General features: G+C 38.6%; 1 protein-coding gene across 2 annotated transcripts in view; it reads right to left on the bottom strand.

The window, feature by feature from the left end:
• Window positions 1–22,581, bottom strand: part of INTS14 (integrator complex subunit 14) — a 34,060-nt gene that overhangs the window by 3,209 nt on the left and 8,270 nt on the right. For both annotated transcript variants that reach the window (XM_070420675.1, XM_070420684.1), the window contains exons 5-12: window positions 19,662–19,817; window positions 18,035–18,153; window positions 17,468–17,610; window positions 14,868–14,960; window positions 13,035–13,179; window positions 11,113–11,246; window positions 2,598–2,716; window positions 501–566 (exon numbers count right to left, since the gene is read on the bottom strand). In XM_070420675.1, coding sequence (XP_070276776.1) covers window positions 501–566; window positions 2,598–2,716; window positions 11,113–11,246; window positions 13,035–13,179; window positions 14,868–14,960; window positions 17,468–17,610; window positions 18,035–18,153; window positions 19,662–19,817 — 975 coding nt within the window. The remainder of the gene's footprint in view (window positions 1–500; window positions 567–2,597; window positions 2,717–11,112; window positions 11,247–13,034; window positions 13,180–14,867; window positions 14,961–17,467; window positions 17,611–18,034; window positions 18,154–19,661; window positions 19,818–22,581) is intronic.

Here is a 22,581-nt window from a genome sequence, read left to right as displayed (position 1 = left end):
AATGGTTCTGAATTAGCTAGGTATGATTCCTGAGGGCCATTCTTTTGCAATTCATAAATGTGCAATTTTAGAAGTCATTCCCGGGAGCAGCTTTTCTGGTACAGTAAGAATGTCCTGGGCCATCACCATCCCAGGAAGTCACATACAATGGTAGCCTGGGGTTAGGCTGGATACTCACATGGGAATGGTGAAAAGGTTAAGGGCTATTAGGGTTAAGGTCCTTTCCGCTCCTTCCTTTAGCCAGTCATAGCAGCACCAACACAGAGAAGCCCTTTGCACAGAACCAGGCCATTTAAGCACTTCTAATTCTTGGATTTTAGGGCAAAATGGACCTATCACTTCTAGTGACTTTACTGATGAAAAAAACTGAAGCACAAGCCATCTATTTCTAACACCTGTCCATGCTCACTCTATGACCCTACACTGACTACGGTGAACCATTTATTTTTGGCACTCATCCCAGGGCTCACCCTCTTCCACTGTAATTCTGATAGTCTCACCTTATAGAATGTCTGTGTTTTTTCAGGTAATTTCCTTGCATTTCTTAAAATCTTCTGTACATCTGTCTATCAAGGATAAAACAAATTCAACATTAGATTTCTATGGTAAAGGGGAAAGAATACAAAAGGTTGGCTCTAAATGTTTAAAGAAATGAAAATACGAATAGAGCTGCAGTGTCAAAATGAGGATCCCTTCTGAATTAATGTCACTAATGTCACTGTTCTGTTCAATATTAGTACAGCACCTCCCTCCTTCAAAGGGCTTGATAATAAATCCCTTGGTGACAGAAATTAACTTGTCTCACAAAAACAACCAAGTAATTATATATATGGCCAGCTGCTTTTCTGACAAGGTTGCCAAGACCATTCAATGGGGTAAGAATAGTTTCTTCTACAAATGGTGCTAGAACAACTAGATAGACACATAGAAAAGAATGAAGTTGGACCCTTACTTCACACCAAAAAAGTAAATAAAAATGTATCAGAGACCTAAATGCAAGAGCTAAAACTCTTACACTTCAGATTCTTAAAAGAAAACAAGGGCAAATCTTCATGACCTTGGGTTTGGCTATGATTTCTTAGTTACAACAGTACAGCACCTTAAGAAAAAAATTAATTTGATGAATTTTCATAGCAGCATTATTCTGAATAGCAAAAAGGTAGAAACGATCCAAATGCCATCAACTGAATGAATGGATAAACAAAATGTGGCATGGTTATACAATGGAATATTATTCAGCCACCAAAAGGAAAAGCACTGATGTATGCTACAACATGAATGAACACTGACACTGTGCTTAATGGAAGGAAACCAAATCAAAAAGGCCACATGTTATATGACTCCATTTATACAAATATCCAGAATAGGCAAATCCAAAGAGACAGAAAGCAGATTAGTGGTTGCCAAGGGCTGGGGGAAGATGGGAAAATAGAGTGACTTGCTTAATGGGTACAGGGTTTCCTTTTGGGGTGATAAAATATTCTGGAACTAGATAGTAGTAGTGGTTGAATAACATTGTGATTATACAAAATGCCACTGAATGGCATATTTAAAAATGGTTGAAATGGTAAATGTTATGTGTATTTTATCACAATAAAAAAAATACACCTAGCCTAAAATAAAATTTTTAAAATAATTTTAGAAAAATTAGGGGGTAAAAATCAGCTATCCTTCCAATAGGGAAGTGCTCAGGTCAGGGGTGATAGGAAAGAGGGAGAACCTGATTTCTCCACAAAGTGAAGAGACCTCTCTTCCCTTAGCCATGGCAGGATGTGTCCAGTCTCCATGAAAAGGGGGACTATACCATCAACAGAAGCCACTTCTGTTGTCACGTGGCCTGATTACCTCTTCTCTTCTGGCTTAAGTTGGATTCATTGGAGGAACAAAGGAAGAAAAGGCACTTAAATGAGAACAAAGGTTCAAAAGTGATTTTAAAAAATAGATATAAAGGACTTTTTGGAAGAAGAAATGTCACTCAGTACCTTGCCTGAAAGTAGCATACCTTGGTAATAATCTACTTGCAGCTTCCCATGAAAGTGTTTTTGTGGAATTACAGTGTAATGCTATGGTTTGGGCTCTACTATGGAAATGGAAGAAATAACCACATGAAGATTTTTACATCGGTCTCGAAATTGTTGTTAAAGATAACACCCATTATATTATTCAATGTCTCAGCATGTCCAAAATTTCACATTAAAATTCAATGCCAAGGAAATGTGTGTCTCTAGAAAAACTGACATACTTCCTTTAATCAGACATATAACCCTCTATAACATAAAACCCTACCTGTTTCTTTTTTGACCTTGGTAGCTCAGAGCCAAATTGTTCAATACAATTATTTTGCCTTGGGTTCCCGGAACAATTGTTTCCCCTCTTCCTCTAGGTTTTGTATTGCTCTAAATTTTGTAAAAAATGATTTTGCTGTATACAGTTTTTACCGTAGGCCACCTCAAATCCTTTTTGGAAATAATGACACACATTAGAAGTAAATGAATTAGTAAGTATCAAAGGGAAGGAAAATCAGATCAAATGTCTGCCTGCCTGCCAGAATCCCTCCTCCTGTCCCCAGTGGAAAGCAACGTGAACGGTAATATTACCTGCAGGCCACTGGGTTTGATCCAGACAGTCACATTCTGGGCATAACTGCGTTTGTTTTTGGGCTGCAGCGGAAATGGGCTCTTATTGTCATCCTCACCGTAAGGGTTTTCTTTCGCATCTTAAAAGAAAAAGACATTCTTGAAATGACATCTGGCAAAACACAATCAATTACATTTCCAATTAGGCTAGAAGCACTCTGAAATCATTCAATCTTCTATATCCTGTTACTTCCCTAATTAAGAAAATCTATTAATTTCAGTCAGGTTGGGGATCTTGTTCTCAATAAAACGCCACTGATGTAAGAGACCAAACAATCAACTAAGGCCCATGTAAGTGAAAAACAGCTTTATGTTTTTTAGAAACAAGCTTTACTTATTATTTGCTTTATGAATTAAAGTCAGAGAAGATAAAACAAATACATACAATAATACTACTGTACTATTTTAAAAAATAAACAAACTAAAACTCTGTATAGCTTAGTCTAGCATTCTCCAACAGAACTTTCTGCGATGACAGAATGACAGCCACTAGCCCATGTGGCCACAGACAATTTTTTGTAGCTAGTGTGACTGAGGTACTGAATTTTAAATTTTGTTTAATTAAATAGCTTCATGTGGCTAGTGGCTACTGGATTAGAGAGCATAGGTATAGACATTGGGAAAATTAAAAAGGAAAATTATATATAGCCAAATTAAGAAAAGGGACAAGGGAAGAAGTACTTTTTGGTGAAACATACCCCACCTTATTATGATTTATTGGTTTATTGCTTCTAAAGGATTAAAGCCATATTGGTTTTATAGCTATGTGAATAAACGAGGGTTCTTGTTTTTCTACCTGCTTCCTAAGCCAATGAAACTGCCACAAACTTACAGGGCATACTTACATCTATTGGCTTGTCGTTATTGTTACCACCTTCTGGGGTAGACAGAACAGGAATCATTTTCCCAACCAGGCAGGGAGCTTAAATCCTTTGCCCATTATGATGTGTCTACTGTGGCAGAAACTTTATACTTATTCCCCTCAATAAATTCTCTCAACAAACCTCTAAGGCAGGTTTTATTATCAATTATTACTTGTTACCATAATGACAATTCCAACCTCATAAGACTATTATGAGAATAAAATGAGATTATACATTTCATTGTGCCTAGCACAGTGCCGAGGACAAAGTTAAGTTCAATAAAAATGTTAGCTATACTCAAATTATAATAACCTAACAGTATGTATGTATGTATATGTATATAGAGAGAGAAAGAGAAAAAAGAAGAGAGGAAGGGAGGGAGAGAGAATTTCTGAAGGTAAGATACTCCAAAAGCTGCTCTAAGATGATAATCATGTTTCTCAAGTCTATTGGAGAGAACCTGACATACCTATTATAGAATTGTCACATGATATACTAAAGGTATGGGTGTTGCCCAAAGTCAAAATAGACATTTCATTGAAATATTTTCAACTCCAGACAAATACTAATGTGTATGCTGAAGAAATTAGTTTTTCTTACCCAAATGAACTGATATAATGTATTTAAAACACTGGAAGCAGAATTTTTTAACAGAGTGCACTGAAGAAAAAAAGACTCAAATATTTTTTAAAAAGCACTTGCTAAAGCAAATGAGAAATCTAATTTTTAAATTAGGCATTTAAGATAAAATGACTTTAGAGAGAGAAGTACGAATTCCTAAGATACCATATCTTTCCATTGCTTTGCAAAATTCATCTTCTGCCCTGGCCAGTGTTGCTCAGTGGTTGGAACGATGGCCCAAGCACTTAAGGGTCATGGATTCAATTCCTGGTCAAGGGCTCGTACCTGGGTTGCAGGTTTGATCCCCAACCCGGTCAGAGTGCATGTGGGTGGTGGGTGCGGTGGCAACCAGTTGATGTGTCTCTCTCACATCGATGTTTCTCCCTTCCTCCCTTCCACTCTGAAAAGCAATGGAAAAAATATCCTCAGGTAAGTATTAATCAAAAAAATAAAATAAAATCTATCTTCTTTTTTTTGAAATTTTAAAAATATATTTTATTGATTTTTTACAGAGAAGAAGGGTGAGGGATAGAGAGTTAGAAACATCCATGAGAGAGAAACATCGATCAGCTGCCTCCTGCACATCCCCTGCTGGGGATGTGCCCGCAACCAAGGTACATGCCCTTGACCGGAATCGAACCTGGTGGGACTCTTCAGTCCACAGGCCGACGCTCTAGCCACTGAACCAAACTGGTCAGGGCAAATCTATCTTCTTTGCAGATAAGCTGTAAAGAATATCTACATAAAAACAGACATATGAGCCCAGCTGGTGTGGCTCAGTGGTTGAGCATTGGCCTATGAACTGGAGGTCATAGTTTAATTCTCGGTCAGGGAACATACCAGGATTGTAGGCTCGATCCCCAGTAGGGGGCGTACAGGAGGCAGCCAATCAAATATTCTCTCATCATTGATTTTTTTCTCTCTCTCCCTCTCCCTTCCTCTCTGAAATATGTGTGTCTGTGTGTGTGTGTATTAAACAGACATATGAAAGAAAAATAATTTAAGTTGTTTTACCAAGAATTCTGATTTTTTTCAAGAAGGAACTAGATAGTAGTATCCTTAATAAGATAACAGAGTCACACTCTTTAAAAATAAGTAATTGCAAAATAACACATATTTTTCAACCCAAGTCATTATGCTCAATTAATATTTGACAAAGGAGGTAAGAGCATACAATGGAGTCAAGACAGTCTCTTCAATAAATGGTGCTGGGAAATTTGGTCAGATACATGTAAAAAAATGAAACTAGATCATCAACTTACACCATAAACAAAAACAAACTCAAAATGGCTAAAGGTCTTAAATGTAAGATGGGAAACCATGAAAATCCTACAAGACTCCATAGGCAGCAAAATAGCAGACATATGTTGTAGCAATAACTTTACCAACACAGCTCCTAGGGCAATGGAGACTAAGGAGGAAATAAACAAATTGGTCTACATCAAAATAAAAAGCTTCTGCACAGCAAAAGAAACCATCAACAAAACAAGAAGAAAGCCCACTGCATGGGAGAACATATTTGCCAATGTTATCACCGATAAGGTTTTAATCTCCAAAATTTACAGGGAACTCATACAACTTACCAAAAGGAAGATAAACGATCCAATCAAAAAATGGGCAAAGGACCTAAGTAGACACTTTTCGAAAGAGGACATACAGAAGGCCGAGAGACATATGAAAACATGCTCAAAGTCACTAATCATCCAAGAGATGCAAATCAAAACAACAACGAGGTACCATCTCACACCTGTCAGAATGGCTATCATCAGTAAATCAACAAACGACAAGTGCTGAGGAGGATGTGGAGAAAAAGGAACCCTCGTGCACTGCTGGTGGGAATGCAGACTGGTGGAGCCACTGTGGAAGCTAGTATGGAGTTTCCTCAAAAAGTTAAAAATGGAGCTCCCATTTGACCCAGTAATCCCACTTCTAGGAATATATCCCAAGAAACCAGAAACACCAATCAGAAAGGATATATGCACCCCTATGTTCATAGCAGCATAATTTACAATAGCTAAGATTTGGAAACAGCCTAAGTGCCCATCAGCAGATGAGTGGATTAAGAAATGGTGGTACATCTACACAATGGAATACTACACCGCTATAAAAAAGAAGGAACTTTTACCATTTGCAACAGCATGGATGGAACTAGAGAGCATTATTCTAAGCGAAATAAGCCAGTCGGAGAAAGATAAATATCACATGATCTCACTCATATGTGGGATATAATGATCAACATAATTTGATGAACAAGAATAGATCCAGAGCAAATGGCAGGGGCGGTGGGGGGGGGGGGGGTTTAGAGATCAACCAAAGGACTTATATGCATGCATATTAGCATAACCAATGGACACAGACACTGGGACGGTGGGGGCTTGCCCGGGGTGGGAATGGTTGGGGGGGGGGGGGGGGTCAATTGGGGAAAAAGGAGACATATGTAAAACTTTAGACAATAAAAAAACAACAACACATATTTGTATGCATGATATTTGGACTTGTATATGGAACCAGTATTGTACCTAGTAATCACTGCTATTCTAACTGAAGTTAACCAGAAACCAAACAAAGGGAAAGCTTCAGGTATAACAAGGCAACACTTTCAATAAACCTTTTAAATTAAAAAAAAAAAGCTCCTATTACCTTCATTGAAAAGAAGAACAGACCCAGAGGGAGGAAAATAATAACTTGAATATAAGGCAGAGTAAACAGCAGTCCAATCTGAATGAAGAATGCAAGTAACAAGCCAAGCACTGCTGGTTGGAAGCCAGGTCAGAAAGAAATGTGAATGCTACTATCTTAGATTATGGACAGGCGTCTGTGGTGAAAACTATCACAATAGTCTAAGCAAGGGGTGAGCAAACTTTGTCTGTAAAGGGCTTTGTGGGTGCTATGGTCTCTGTTCTAACTACTCTGCTCTGCCACTGGAGCATGAGAGCAGCCATAGACAATACGAAAGGAATGAGTGTGCCATTTGTAATAAAACTTTACTTATAAAACAGACAGTGGGCTAGTTTGACCTGCAGGCCATAGTTAGCTGACCTCTGACCTAAGTGAAAGGTAAAGAAAGCCAGAACAAGGCAAGAGCAGTGAGAATGAAAGGCAGAATGAATGTAAGGATGCTAGAGAGGCTAGATGAAGGCGAGGAATCGTTACACACGCACACGCATACGGACTTCCTCTGCCCTTGTGTTCTCCTCCAACTGTTGGTGCCAAACTTGTCATCTTCATTTCCTCATATCTAATTCATTCCTCAACCTATGTCCTGGCTAACTATCTACTGAAGCTGCTTTTATGAAGCCACCAGTCATGTCCTGTCAAGATCAAATGACTCTGATTTATAGTGTCCTCTTCTTTCTTCATGGTTTCTAGTCCTTCCTAAAACTTCAATCTTTAAAACACTCATTCCAGTTTGTTTCAGATTTAGTTCTCAGGAGGCTAGTCACTCTGCTGGCCTTTCTTCAAAGGAGATAAAATCCTCTTATGATTTGGAAACTGTTTTTCAAATCATGATCTCATCGTCAGCGGGGGTTTTTCTGTGGAAGTCCTTTTGCCCTGGGCTGTAGAGGTGTCCCTACAGAGCCACTGCACGGCCTTCTGGAGGATGCATCAAGGTTTCATTGCTTCAGAACCAGTTCTGTATTGTTTGGTTTTAGAAATCCCCATTTCAGAATGGGTAGCATCAGTCTGCATGGTGAAGGACTTGGGCTTCAATTTCTCATAGAAGACTTTTAAATTTCTTTATATCCAGAAAAGTGGGTAGAAAAAAAATGTGTAGAATTTTTCTTGCCATCCTCTCACTGAAAGGTAGACCTTCCACATTCTTAGCTTTACTCACAGAGCTCAATTCTTTGTCTTGTTTGGAACCAAAGTCATGTCTCCTGTCCCAGCGTGAGTATAAAACCCCAGCCCCTGGATCCTAGCTCAGTAGCCAAACTATGGCCTGTTGTCTGTTTTTGAGGTAAGAATGGTTTTTATGTTTTTAAATGCTGGGCAAAGAAATCAAGAGAATAATATTTCATGAAATGTACATGAAAATTATATAAAATTCAAATTCTGGTGTCCATAAGTAACATTTTTTGGAATATAGTCACTATCATTTATGCACATATTGTGCTACAATGGCAGAGCTCAGTAGTTATGACAGAGGCCACATGGTCTACAAAGCCTAAAATATTTACTATCTTGTTCTTTTTCTGAAAAAGCTTGCTGAACCTTGGCCTACCATCTGGGCCTATATTTAGTCCAAATCTTCTCTAGGCTTCAATGGCAAAAGGCATTCGTGGAGCTCAGCTGACAAGCATGCACAAGTGTACGAGACACTGTACTTCCTTCTTGAGTCTCTCTATTCTCTTGGCTTCTGCGACATCACTTCTACTTTCCCTTTCATCTGCCTGTTCCCTCTCATTTTCCTTTACTAGCACCCTTTCCACTGTCCCCAATAGTTGTCCCTTTCTAAGGGTTTGGTCCTTGGCTCTCTTTTTTCCCTTAATCTGTATACTTTGCGCTAAGGCTAGAGCTTCTTATAGAGTGTAGATCACCTGGATTGTAATCATGTGGGTAATATTAAAACTGTAAGTTCCTGGGCCTGAATCCAGACCTACTGAATCAGAATCTCTGTATGTGGGGGCCCAGGAAACAGAACTTTATACAAGTTCTCCAGGTTTATTTTTGCACACGAAAATTTTGGACCTAAGTAATCTCCTTCATTCTCACCATTTTAACAATCAGTGATGTGCTTATAATGAAAAGTTGTATTTCCAACTCTGCCCTCTCTCCTGAACTGTAGGTTCATATAGGAATTGTCTCTAGGCACCTCCATCTGAATCTCATAGGCATAAACTCAACATGCACAAAAGAAATCCTTCCCAAATCTACTCTTTCTCCTCTGTTCTCTGTTTTTTAAAAAATATATTTTATTGACTTCTTACAGAGAGGAAAGGAGAAGGATAGAGAGTTAGAAATATCGATGAGAGAGAAACATCGATCAGCTGCCTCCTGCACACTCCCTACTGGGTATGTGCCTGCAACCAAGGTACATGCTCTTGACCAGAATAGAACCTGGGACCCTTCAGTCCACAGGCCGACTCTCTATCCACTAAGCCAAACCGGTCAGGGCTGTTTTCTGTTTTAATTAATAGTACCACCTTTCACCCTGCAGCCCAGGTCAGAAACCTGGGATCATTCTTAATTCTTCTCTTTCCTTTATTCTTCTTTGTAAATACTAGTATGACTTGCCTGGATCCCATCCATTGTCCCCAGCCACTACCCCTTGTTCTGGCTCTCACCTTCACATCTCCAGGACTATCATAGTTGACGACTTCTTACTACAGGATGTCCTCACCTTTTCAAATCCACATTTCAAAGTTATCTTTCTTTTTTTTTTTTTTTTTTAAATATATTTTATTGATTTTTTACAGAGAGGAAGGGAGAGAGATAGAGAGTCAGAAACATCGATGAGAGAGAAACATCGATCAGCTGCCTCCTGCACACCCCCCACTGGGGATGTGCCCGCAACCCAGGTACATGCCCTTGACCGGAATCGAACCTGGGACCTTTCAGTCCGCAGGCCGACGCTCTATCCACCGAGCCAAACCGGTTCGGGCCAAAGTTATCTTTCTAAATGCAAATTTATTATTACTCACTTGGATTTCGGTCATATTGCATAATACCATGGGGCACTAGTACCTAGACTACAAAGTTTTCTAACTGGTACCTCCACTGTTCTCATTACCGATAGAAGGATCTGATGTATTACTCCCCTTTGGTGGCTTTCCAATATCAGCAGAATAAAGTTTCAGCTCTTCACATTTCAGATGAGGCCTGCCCTGCTCCAGCCACTGCCAACCTCTAACCTACCCTCTGGCCTTCCAACCCCTCCCCAACAGTTTGTGCTCCTTTCTTTTCTATAAGGATTCCATTTGTCCAGGATGCCCTTTCTTCCTTCACTGGCTCACCAAATTCCTCTGTCTTTTCTTTTTCCCCAAAAAAGTTGGCCAGGGTCCTGTGAGGAGATTTTCCTGAGTCCTGTAGGCAGAGGTGATCCTCCTCTCCTGCAGGCCATCTCTGACCTTGTGTCTGCCTGTGTTTATTATTCACCTTTCCACTAGACTTTGAGTAACTCTTGCTAACTCTTTTATCCCCTAGACCTGGCACAAAATAGGTTGCTTGGTAGATGTTCCTGAAAGTGACATGGGCTCAAATGACTTAAGGATGACTCCACAGTTGGAACCTGAGTACCTCGGAGTACAAAGGTAAAAGGCCTCCATCAGAAGGAGTAGGAAAATCAGAAGAAGGAACAGTTTAAGAGGGAAGGGTTAGACAACGGTTTCTATAACAAACATACTGAGCTTAGGACTGTGGCAGAATATCCAGGTGGAGAAATCCAAGGGAAAGTGGAAATACAATATGCAAATTCCAGGGAAAGATCAAGCAGGATTAGAGTTATACTAGTAGATTTGGGGGACTCTGAAGCTATAATGGCTGATTTAATAACCAGGAGAGTATATTAATGCAAGAGAAAAAGGCAAAGAACAGCACGACAAGAAGAAGAAAAGATGCCAGAAAAAGAAAAGTTGCTGAAGAAAAAGGTTAAATACCAGGAAAATGCAATGTTAGAAAAGCCAAGGAAAACAGTTCCAAGAAGGAAGGGGATGACATTATCTTGGAATGACTGGGGATTATCTGGGTTGAAAATTACCCTAAGGAAATTTTACATTAAAGAAAAATAAGTTTATGGAGAGTAGCTTTTTTACTCTAAGCAGTTAGAGCGCTTATATGTAATTAAAGCAACCTAAATGATGGTTTCCCGAGTTATAAAGTTAAAAAGTTCAAACATCAAACTCTCTGGGGTTCTCCATTTACATATCCAGCATCAGAGACCACAGCACACCCATAAGGAGATCATGCAGCTCTCTGACTACACAGTCAGAGCCATTCAGAACAGCAGAGAGGAAAACAAAGTCAAGATCAATAAAATCTGATCTGTGTTATACCTGAAATAGGACCCAACTGTCCCATTTTCCCTAGCCATGGGAGAGGTTCTGGGCCAGGCTCAAAGAGGGACATCATGAGGTTTGATTTCTTCTTGCTGTCAGCTTGGGAGTAGAGCATTCCATGCCATTCAGGACTAGATGGAGAGAAGATGGAAAATCAGAATATCAAGCCTGTGACTGTCAAGTTAAATAAGTCTAACCTGTGTTTTTCTCTTGAGTGGCATAAGCTTCAGCTTTGAAATCAGGTCTATGACTTTTACTAAAGCCAAATCCTAAACCTGAAAATGCATACTGCTGCCCCCTAATATCACCATTCCTCTGGGACATGTATTTTTATTCAATTATGTAGATATGGAATCAAAAGCAATTATTTATTTGTTTATTTATTTTAAGCCTCACCCAAGGATATTTTTCCATTGATTTTTAGAGAGAGTGGAAGAGAGGGAAAGACCGAGAAATATCAATGTGAGAGAAATATATCAATTGGTTGCCTCCTGCACGTGCCCCGACCAGGGCCCCAGCCAGGGAGGAGCTTGAACTGAGGTAGGAGCCCTTGACTGGAATCGAACCTGGGACTCTTCAGTCTCCAGGTCGACACTCTATCCACTGAGCCAAACCGGCTAGGGCAAAAGCAGTCTTAAAAGAGAAAAAAAATCACAAGGGCAGGAGGCAGCTGCAGGGGTGGTGAGGAGTATTGGTCTTTTCAGCTGCCTCCATGAGTCATTCACAGCAGCACCAACACAGAGAAGACCTTGTAACAAAAGGCACAAAGCCATCACCCAGCTCTGCTCCCAATTCGCAAAGGGCACCAGGTGATTCTCATTTTCAGAGCCAGTGCAAGTAAGTTTGGGTACCAAGAAATACCGCAAATCAATACCTAAAAAGAGCTACATTCTTCTTTTTGTACTAATTTTAACTCAAGCAGAAATGGAGCCATGCTTCCTCTGATCTCATATCAGTCTATCCCAGGCAATGGCCAGAAAAAGCTCAGTCACCTCTTCTTTTCTAACAACAGGTATTATAGCAAGGGAAGCAGGTAGCTTTGCAAATTTGAGACTGCAGTGAATGTAGAAGCTAGAAGGGCTTTCCTCTTAGGGAAGGAATACAGCAGAGTGGTTACAAGCATGGACTCTGGAGTAAAAATCCATAGGTAAGGATCCTGGCTCTTCCATTTACTAGCCATGGGACCTTGAGCAAGTTCCTTGACCTCTTAAGCCTCAGTTTTTCATCTACAGAATGGGAATAATATCAATGCCTCCCTCTTATGTAGCGTATGTGAGAGATTAAATATATTAACATATGTAAGGAGCCTACAGGAGTTCTTGGCATATGGTAAAAGTTCAATCAATTTTATCAGCATCTTTTTTCATTTAATTCTACCTCCTCATTTTGTAGCTGAGGAGTCTGTGAACACTGCATAATATCCTAATAGCAAGTTGGTAGCATTGCTATAACTGAATCTAGGTTCCTCGATAAAATAGAAGAAAACTTCTATAATCTAAAAGCAATATAATTAAAAGGCTTTTTTACTTAATCTAGGGTTGGGGTGGGAAATGTCTGGCCCGAGGGCTGTGTAAGGCCCTCAAAATCATTTGGTCTGGCCCTGCCAAGGCATGAGGAGTGAGTTAATTAAATGTTTGACCAAATACAGCAGGCTAATTTTTAAGTTGATAATTTTGTATGGCCCCCGAATGATGTTATAAATATCCAAATGGCCCTTGGCAGAAGAAAGGTTCCCCATCCCTGCTCTAGGGGATAATTTAAAGAGCAATTTAGAAGGTGATGGTAGGTGGGATGGGTATGGCAGGGAGAGGAAAAAGGAGACAAAGACTTTTCTATTTCTTTCAGAAAAGTTTGGGAAAACTTCACTTTGTTAATTGATTCTCCCTTTCACTCAACCAAAGGAAAACAACATTTCTTACCCAAGTTGAACTATTGCTACCATTCCTTCCACTTTTAGGCTGCCATGGAGCAGGACACAGAAGTTGGGTATTTTGCCTGCAATCTGATTGGCTGAATTTTCATCTTCATTATCATCAGTTATGCCAGTACCCACCTCATCACCTTCTGTGAAAAGAAGAGAAAACAGGTCAGACTGAGATTTGCTACAAAAATCCAAACTGCAATTATACTGTTGGCTGTTTCTAGCCTTGGAAGGAAAGTAAATGGATTTATAAAAGGAAAACTCATATCCTGGTATTCCTATATTCCACATGTTTATGAATTCCATTTATATGAAACATCCAGAAGAGGCAACTCTATAGAGGCAGAAAGGACATCAGTGGTTACCTGAGGAAGATGAAGGGCTTAGGGGTTTTAAAATTCTGATTCTAAAATGAACTGTGGTTGCACAATTCTATAACTATACTAAAATGTACTGATTTGTATACTTCAAATGGGTGAAATGTCTGGTATATGAATTACATTTTAGTGAAGCTGATACACGCAAAAATTAGCTTTCCACAGCTTCTACTAGGACACTCAGCTAGGTGCTCTCTGGGCGTTTCAAGTACCTTCTAAACAAAACCACATATTCAGAGATAGCAAGAGTATTCTCAACTGACAGCCTTCAGGAGCACATGGATGCGAGCCTCCCCCCACCCAAGATGAAGAGTGTTACTCCATAAACTTTTTGATCTGACTCTCCAACACCAGGTTCTCCCATGCACTCTGCTGACAAATGGATCTTCCTACAATTAACTTCTCTTTGGAACTATCTGCCCACTCAATCTTATGCAAAGACTTTTTAATTCAATGGGAAGAATTTGCCCAGTTTATCTTGACATTCAAAAGCCCTTAAGACATGGCCCCATTCTGCCTTCCCACACTTTTCTTTCCATTGTTCCCCTACATAAACTCTTCATTTTGCCCACTTTCTTGGCAATATCTATATGGGCATGCAGAATCCCTGCCTCCTCTCCCGCAATCTCTAGGCCTTAGAAGTAAGGAAAACTTGGATATCAATATTAATATCAAGAACAATAAAGTAAATTATGAACAATAATCACTATAAGCCATCTTTGGGCACATTTCAAGATTCCGTCTGTGCATGTGTGATTGAGGGTTATGGAATAGCCAATTTTACAACTGAGACAACCGCCATCCACTGAATGTGATCATAACTCAGTAAGTAGAAACCTGACTGACTACATATGCTTCTTGGAGAGAGCTGGTGAACATAAAGTGGATGGTCAGCCTGAACAGAAAAAAGAGAAGTTTCAAGTGCTAGAGACTAACATTCTCCATAGAGATGTTTAATTTGGGGGACATGACTTTATAGTTCCTGGAGAGCTTTATTCTGTAGTAATGAAGCCTCCCAATTTTATTGCACAGTATTTACTGAGTATCACTGGTAGAGAACAGGTGTAGTTTCTCCCCTTATGGAGCTGTATTTCACTCCATATTTATCAGGCACCCTCTAAGAATCACTTTGGCTTCCTTGCCATGCTTCTACCAGGAAAGGCAGAGCCTTGGATTAGGGACAAAGCATTGTCATCTCTAAAGAGGACCTCCACTGTAAATTAATAAAGCAATACACAATAAATATGTGTCAATATGCTTTCCACAGTGTAAGGCTGCAGAATTAGTTTTCTAGTAGAAGAGCAATATTCCATTTTTAAAAAATTCAATCCAAACCAATCACTATTCCTTTCCCTAAAACTCTGCAAAATGGGCTATTCTGTTATCTGACACTTAAGAATAACTTTAGACAATAAGATACTTCATATGTATCATTAAACAGGAAGAGAACTCACCTTTGTTAAGTGCTATAGGTAGGACCAGATGTCTGGACAGAACTGGAGGACTGGAAATATCAGCTATATCAATAAACCCCACTATTTCCAAATCTGAAAAGGATAAATCAACATAGAATTAATTAGTTCTATAGGAAAGTACATTATTTTCTATGTACTAGATTTCATAAATACAATGTTTAATTTAGATATGGAATTCAAATATGATGGGTAGGAAGGTTATTAGAAGTCTTCCTAGATAACTAACACATTTTCATTTAAGTAGCTCAGAAAATAAGAATAATTATCCTTATTTAATGAATTTAAGTTATATGACAAATCAGCTAAACTTTATTTTTATGAGGGTAGATCCTCAGCCAAAGCAAAAGGTAAAGGCCAAATCCCTCTATATCATCAGGGATTTTTCAAGCCCACCAGGCCTCATAGTCAAACACTTCCACAACTCCAACCAAGCAACCTTGGAGGGTAAAGCTATTCTGAGAAAGAAATACATTCCCTGCAAAATCAAGCTAGCAGTCTAAATATGACAATGGTTTCTTTGTTTTAGAGAGGCCTATTAAAGACCAAAAGTATTTGTTGGAAACATAAAGTAAGTAAAAAATAAAAGTTGTAACCCAAAATACTTTTTAAAAGTTTTTAGGTTTTTCCCGCCTGATCATATAAATAGTATAAAAGCCTGGAAAACACTAAAAATTCTAAAGAAGGAAACTAACATTACTCATTATTTATCATCAAAGGAAACCTCTATTAATATTTTATTGGCCCTGTCCGGTGTTGCTCAATGGTCAGTCAGTCTGGGGACCAGGGTTTTGGGTTCCATTCCCAGCCAAGGGCACATACCTGAGTTGCAGGTTCATGTCTGGCCCCAGTCGGGGTATATGCAGGAGACAACTAATCAATGTATCTCTCTCACATTGATGTTTCTCTCTCTCTCCTCTTTCCTCCCTCCCGTCCACTCTCTCTAAAAGAATCAATGAGAATTAACAAATATATATATTTGTATGTGTGTACACACATACAGTATATGTATGTGTGCATATACACACACACACACACACACACATATATATTTTACTGAATTGCTTTTCAGCCTTGTAGGCATATATACACACTCATATTTTCAAAACAAAAAAAATCAGGCTTGTGGAGTATACACTGTACTTGTAAGACTCAGGAAACTGTTTTTCTGGAGATTTGCCTTCATTACCTTCTTTAGTTGAATGACAAATGAATCAGCAAAAGCAGCAACATATTTTTCATTTGAGTAGAAAAGGGTTTAAGTATAAGCTATTACCAAGATCATGGACTAAAAGTTTATTTATATAGGAAAGAAAGACCTATTCAAAGTTACTTATCCAAAACAGATGGGAAGGAATCTAATTGAAGGTTTGACATAGCTTAATACACGGTTGTCTAGTCACAATGAGAGATGGAGGCCCTACTTCTAGATAGTCAGGAGCTAAATGCACAAAAAATAAAAAGCCTATGCTTAGTCCTTCACTCTAAAACTCCTTAAAACTGTACAGCCAAGCCCTGGCTGGTCTGGCTCAGTGGATAGAGTGTTGGCCTATGGACCAACGGGTCCCAGGTTTGATTCCGATCAAGAGCACATATCTTGGTTGCAGGTTCCTCCCCGGCTCAGGCCTTGGTCAGGGTGTGCAGGCCCTGTGTGCAGGAAACAACCAATTGTTGTATTTCTCTCACATCTATGTTTCTGTCTTTCCCTCTCTCTTCCACTCTCTCTCTAAAAGATCAATGGGAAAATATCCTTGGGTGAGGATTAACAAAAAAACACCTGTACAGCCAAGAATGAAATGAACATTTACTGTGCACTTAATTTTAGATATCTGTTGATTGGTTACCTAGTCAACATCTACTAAGCATCTGACACTATGCTAGGCACTGAGGGTGCAATGGTGACTGACACAGGGATGGTTTAGTGTGTACCCACAGCTCAAGGAGTTCACCCTCCAACAGGAGACAACTCTCCTCTCTACTGTTCCTTGTTACTTTTGACTCTTCGCTTTGCCAATCTTAGCTAAGCCCAGCACTGGCAACATGAACCAGGTAAAAGCAGTGCCACTTTACTTTCTTTCAGACATAATATAAGCAGCAGGGCTAGAGAGGTACAGAGCTGAGATTTTAGAGACCATCACCTACAGATTCCACGCACTTAGCCAGTAAGAACTAGAGGAAGTGTCCAGGGCCACGCAGGAAGAGTCACTCAGCCAAGTCTAGAAGCCAGCCCTTCATATCTGACCTCAATTATGATGCTAAGTAACGTTAGTATCTATTAAGAATTACCTCAAGGATTTCAATGCTCATGAATCTGGCCATGATTTCCAACTCTAGAATTTGGGGTTATTATCTAGGATTGGAGATTAATTCATGACCTCACCATCACCACAAAGGACTACTAATCTGCTACCCCTTAGGCAATGCATCCTCCCATCCAAAGTGTGTAACTGATGATGACAGCATCCTCGTATCAGAATTTACATTTCTTTTTAACTATCTTGGATAGAGAGGAGTAAAAGACAAAAGTTAGGAAAAAGTTAGGATAATAGAAGAACTAAGAAGGAAGTTTTAAAAAAAGTTACCTGTGTTAATGACTTTAGGGATAGGATCGATTTCCTCATCTACAACAAAAGGTTCTGGCCTGGGGAAGACTTGCACATCTGCAGTTAGGTGGCCACACTTGAGAACAGCATGGAAAGGCGTGTATGCCAGATCTATCAGTTTTCTAGAATATGATGATTAATTATTATAGGAAGAGTAAGATGATACATATAATATTTTTCAAGTAATTTTTTCAAGATGCTAAGTTGTTTTCCCTTTGAGTTGACTCCAAAACGATCTGACCATTTTGAAACAGAACAAAATCTGACATTTTTGGTGAAGCAATTTCAACTCTGAAAAGTCCTAAAGCAAGTTAATCTTTGAAATTGCTGAGTCATTGTAAGGAAGTCAATATCGATTTAGTCATGTTTAATTCAAAAGAGAATGAACTTTTAAAAATCACTTCTACCAAGCATTTTATCTGAAAAATGTGAAACTTGGGGGAAATGAAATGACACAATTAGAAAGAGTAAAATACATATTATTGCTGGATATCAAATTATAATGGATTGTAAGAAGGCAAAAAAAAGCTCTAAGTACATACTCACCCAAACATAGACTGAACATTTTTCAAGCATAGGGGGCCATCAATAGTAAAAATCTGCCCTTCACCATTGTTTAAATCTATGAGACGTTCAAGGCAATCCAAGGAGTCAGTGCTCTGAAGCTACAAAGCAAAAGCAGTTGAGTTGTTTAAGGAGCACAACATGCCAGATTATTAACAGCACATAAGGTCATACCCATCACAATAACATAGGCAATAAATATAATGGAGATGATTTTGAGGCAGAAGAGTAAGGTGCTAGAGAAATTCCTTGGCAAGTAGAATATGGAAAACTGAGACAATATAATTAAGCAAGGCCAAACAATCTGAGCAACTTACAGCTAGCTAATGAATCATAAGGTTTTATCTTTCCTAACCAAGGACACTAAGGAGCAAATGGTTTACATAATTCACACTGTCCTGGGACAGAATGGCCTTGGTCAGGTCCCTCTTCAATGACGTTCTTGATGACATTTTTTAAAAATGAAACTAACCAGAAAATAACCCCTGACTTCTTTATGCTCATTTTGATGAATCAACTTATTGAAGGACACACCTGAAAAGCTAATGAATATTCTGTTAAGACCTTCCCCTGAGATCTTCCCTAGGATTCCTGCAGGCCAGAGAGAATAAAAGCCTCAACGCAAAGGAAGAAGAGTGTGCTCTCACAAGAGCATGCTGTGGCCTTGTATCTTTGCTGTTTTTCTCCTAAACTCTAAGGGACCCCATGAGACTTGCAACCAGGAGAGCACTGGGCAGCGGCAACTAGACCCAGGCTAACCCCCTGAACCTGTCTCCAAGGACCACTTTTCTCTGAATTTTCTTCTCCTATTGCTTTTCCTACCATGTCTCCAGCTTGAATAAACATACTCTCAAAAACACCTGGACTCGCATTGTGAAATCTTTCCTACTCAAAGTCAAGAACCTGCACTTTACCAGTAGGCCCGAGGCCAGACTTGTCTGGTAACAATTTAACGATGTGAGCAGGTAATTTTGATTCAAAGTTACCAAAGAGGAAATGTCATATAAAATGATACCAGTAGAGCTATTTAATTTAGATGTAGTTTTAAAAAGATTCTCAGAGATGACCACGGTTGGTATTGACATAGTATCTTTCCTCCAAAGTATTTCTAACATCTTTGGTAAGTACCATTATCATCTACATTTTATAGATAAAAAAACTGAGATGAAAATAGCCTTCCTGATGAAAATAGTATAACCAGGAAATAGAGTTTAATAAAACATACATCAGAGTAATGTTACTTTATCAAAAAAATCAAAGCACACTGCTATCAATATTTCTGGCGAATGGACTTAAGAATTCCTAAACGATGGAAATACCCAACATTTAAAAGAACATTTCAGCATCTGAAGAGTCTTAATGGGCAGTAGGATGGTTAACAACTCCAGCTATACAGTATTTCCTAAAATGGAGCAGTGCTTTTCACTTTCAAAGAGCATTTGAGCTCTAGGGTCTTTTCAAAGATAACTGATCAGCCTCAGCTGAAACCAATGGAGTTCAATGTTATAGTATCTGCAATATAATACTAAGGGGATATACATACTAAAAAATAAACCAAGTCCTAAAATATATCTAATCAAACTGGAAAGAACTTAGTAAAAAGCATTACCTCCTCCAAATTTGCCATACACATGATGTATAACTTAGATGGGAAGGGAAAAGGTAGTGGGAACCTGTTGCTCTCACTTCGTTGATTGTGAGTAGCTAGGGAATGCCGCAGTGACCCTCTACCAATGCCAAGACAGCCATCTGTCACCAGAACAACCTGTTTGCAAAAAGTGAGAGAAGGTTTATATATAAAATAACATGCTCATTTAAAGCAACCTCATTTAGCAATTTCATTTCTCTCTAATTGCATATATACTGAAAAGTCCACCTCTGCAAAGATATAAGCAACTATGTGAATAAATCTCAAAAATATTCTGTCAAGTGAAAGATGACAGATACATTGTATAATTCTATTTATATAAGTTCTAGAACAGGTAAAACAAAGCTAAGAAAAACCAAACAGGGGTTGTGGGCATGGGGGGATACTGACTAGAAAGAGGCATAAGAAAACTTTGGGGGGAAATGGAAGTGTTCTATGTTTTTGACTGGAGCAGTGGTTACATAGGTATATGCATGTGTCAACACTTAGTGAACTGTGTACTTAAGATCTATGCAATATACTGTATTTTATCTAATTAAACCTTTAAAAAAGCACCTACCTATGAAAACTTTAAAAAGGACAAGAACATTCATAACTAGCGCTTAGTCAATTGTACTAAAATTAGAATCCTATCTCTTAGATAAGGAGGTGGCACCTAAGGCACTGATGTGAAAAAATGGCATGAGGGCTTATTTTATGTTTCCCTAGAGATTAGCAGCACAGAAGTCTGAACCTTGACACTTTATTTTTAAAGATGACAAACTCTACCCTTGGTCAAGTAGAATAACAACTGCATTAAAAATATATTTATTAAAACCACTTAAACATATTTTTATTGATTTCAGAGAGGAAGGAAGAGAAAGAGGGAGAGAGAGATAGAAACATCAATGATGAGAAAGAATTATTGATTGGCTGCCTCCTGCAGGACCCCTACGGGGGATGAAGCCCGTAACCTGGGCATGTGCCCTGACCGGGAATTGAAACATGACCACCTGATTCATAGGTCAACACTCAACCACTGAACCACACTGGCCAGGCTATTAAAAACCATTTAACCACATGTGTATAAGACCTTTAAAATACATTCTTAACCTGTAATTTGAAAAACCCTTCAAAATATCCTAATGAGAGACTATAATTACAAATCATTTTTCTTTTCTTCATTGCTTCAAAGCAATCCTGTGGGGGGCAGCCTTTTCCAAGCATTTCAGAGAAGAATTATCTGAGCTCTCCTAGTAATTTGATAATACAGGCCAGTAAGGAAGTATTAGGTGGTTGCACCATGTGAAGTAACAAGATTGGCACCTACTTCTAAAACCCAAGAATGCTTACTTCATAGAGGTCCCCTGGAGCAATGTCATCTTTTGGGAAGATAGTCAATTGACTACAAAGTAATTTCCTCTTCTAGGTACCAATAATTGCTATTTAATGATTTACTTCTGCCACTAGTTTCTTCAATACTGTATGATGAAATATTTCATGGAATGTCAAAATGAGACAGATTTTACTCAAATAATAAAGACACAGTCCAACTATCTCAAAGGTTGGTTAAAAAAATTCCACATTAAAATAAATATTTGACAGTAATTGATTATAAAAATAATCACTAATAACTTCCACCTCTAGTCCAGTGTTTTGAATTGTTCACCCCAAAACTCATCAAATAAGTTAAAGTGGATTCAGGCCCAGCCCTTGTCCTCAGGGTACAATACATCTCTAATTCAGATTCTTCCTTTTTGCAAAGGAAGAAAAAACAATAAAAGGCAGAAGTCTTTCTGGTGCACAAATTCTCTGAATTTCTTCTCTAAAACTACTGAAGACTATCATACGGAGGAGACTTGACTTTGTGTGGTAGGGCACACAATATACAGATGAGGTATCATAGAATTGTACACTTGAAACCTATATAATTTTATTAACCAATGTCACCCCAATATATTTAATTAAAAAAATAAAACTACTGAAGAAATAGCAAATGAAATTGTGCTACTTGCTAGCTTCTAGTTCAGAAGATACTGACAATAAAACTTCATTTATTTAGTATATTGTTAGGAAATTAGATATTCTGTTTGCATGGATTTACCAAATAAATAATGTTTATGAAGTAAGGTGCCAAACATTTTTATTTCTGAAAATAAATTAATTAAAAGGCATTAACTAGCTTTTTATAGCAAGGGTCCACTAAAGTATTTGATTTAACCTTTTAGTAGTAGCTCAGGGTCTTCATTAACCCATTAGTTCATACTCTATAAAACAGGGTAGTTTTACAGCAAAAAACAAACAAACAATTTTTAAAAGTTGGGTATATTGATATATAATTTACACGCAATAAAATTCACCCTTTTTAGTATACAGTTCTGAAAAATGCTTTTAGTGATGTAACCACTTCTGCAATCAAGATAAAGACCAGTTCCATCATTTCCCGTATTTCTTTGTCCTTCATTTAGGAAGAGTAGGTCAATCCCTACCTTTCCCTTACCCACAGGCATAAATACCAGTGATGCCACTGACACTAATGAGGAAGCCTGTGTTTGACCCTAAAATACAAATCATACACTATGGCCCACTGCCTGTTTTTGTAAATACAGTTTTACTGGAACACAGCATGCCCGTTTATTTACTTATTACCTATGGCTGCTTTCATGCTATGACAGCGAAGTTGAGGAGTTGCCACGGACACCTGCAAAGCCTAACACAGGAAAAGTTTGCTGACTTCTGTTGTAGACTACAGTATTATAATTTTCCTCTTAGCACCTTTCTTAAAATATGCTACCACTTCTTAAAGCACCTATGTATAGCAAACTTCCAATTCTCTTTTTCAGCTACTATTCTGCTCTGATTTGATGCTAATATGGACCTACTATAGACTCTAAGTAAAGGG

The sequence above is a fragment of the Myotis yumanensis genome, unplaced genomic scaffold (assembly GCF_028538775.1).
Source record: "Myotis yumanensis isolate MYYU_CA2020_CCGP unplaced genomic scaffold, mMyoYum1.0.hap1 SCAF_1, whole genome shotgun sequence".
In the NCBI taxonomy this organism is placed as follows: Eukaryota; Metazoa; Chordata; class Mammalia; order Chiroptera; family Vespertilionidae; genus Myotis; species Myotis yumanensis.
The sequence above is the reverse complement of the archived record's forward strand: the minus strand, read 5'-3'. Positions and strand labels throughout refer to the sequence as shown.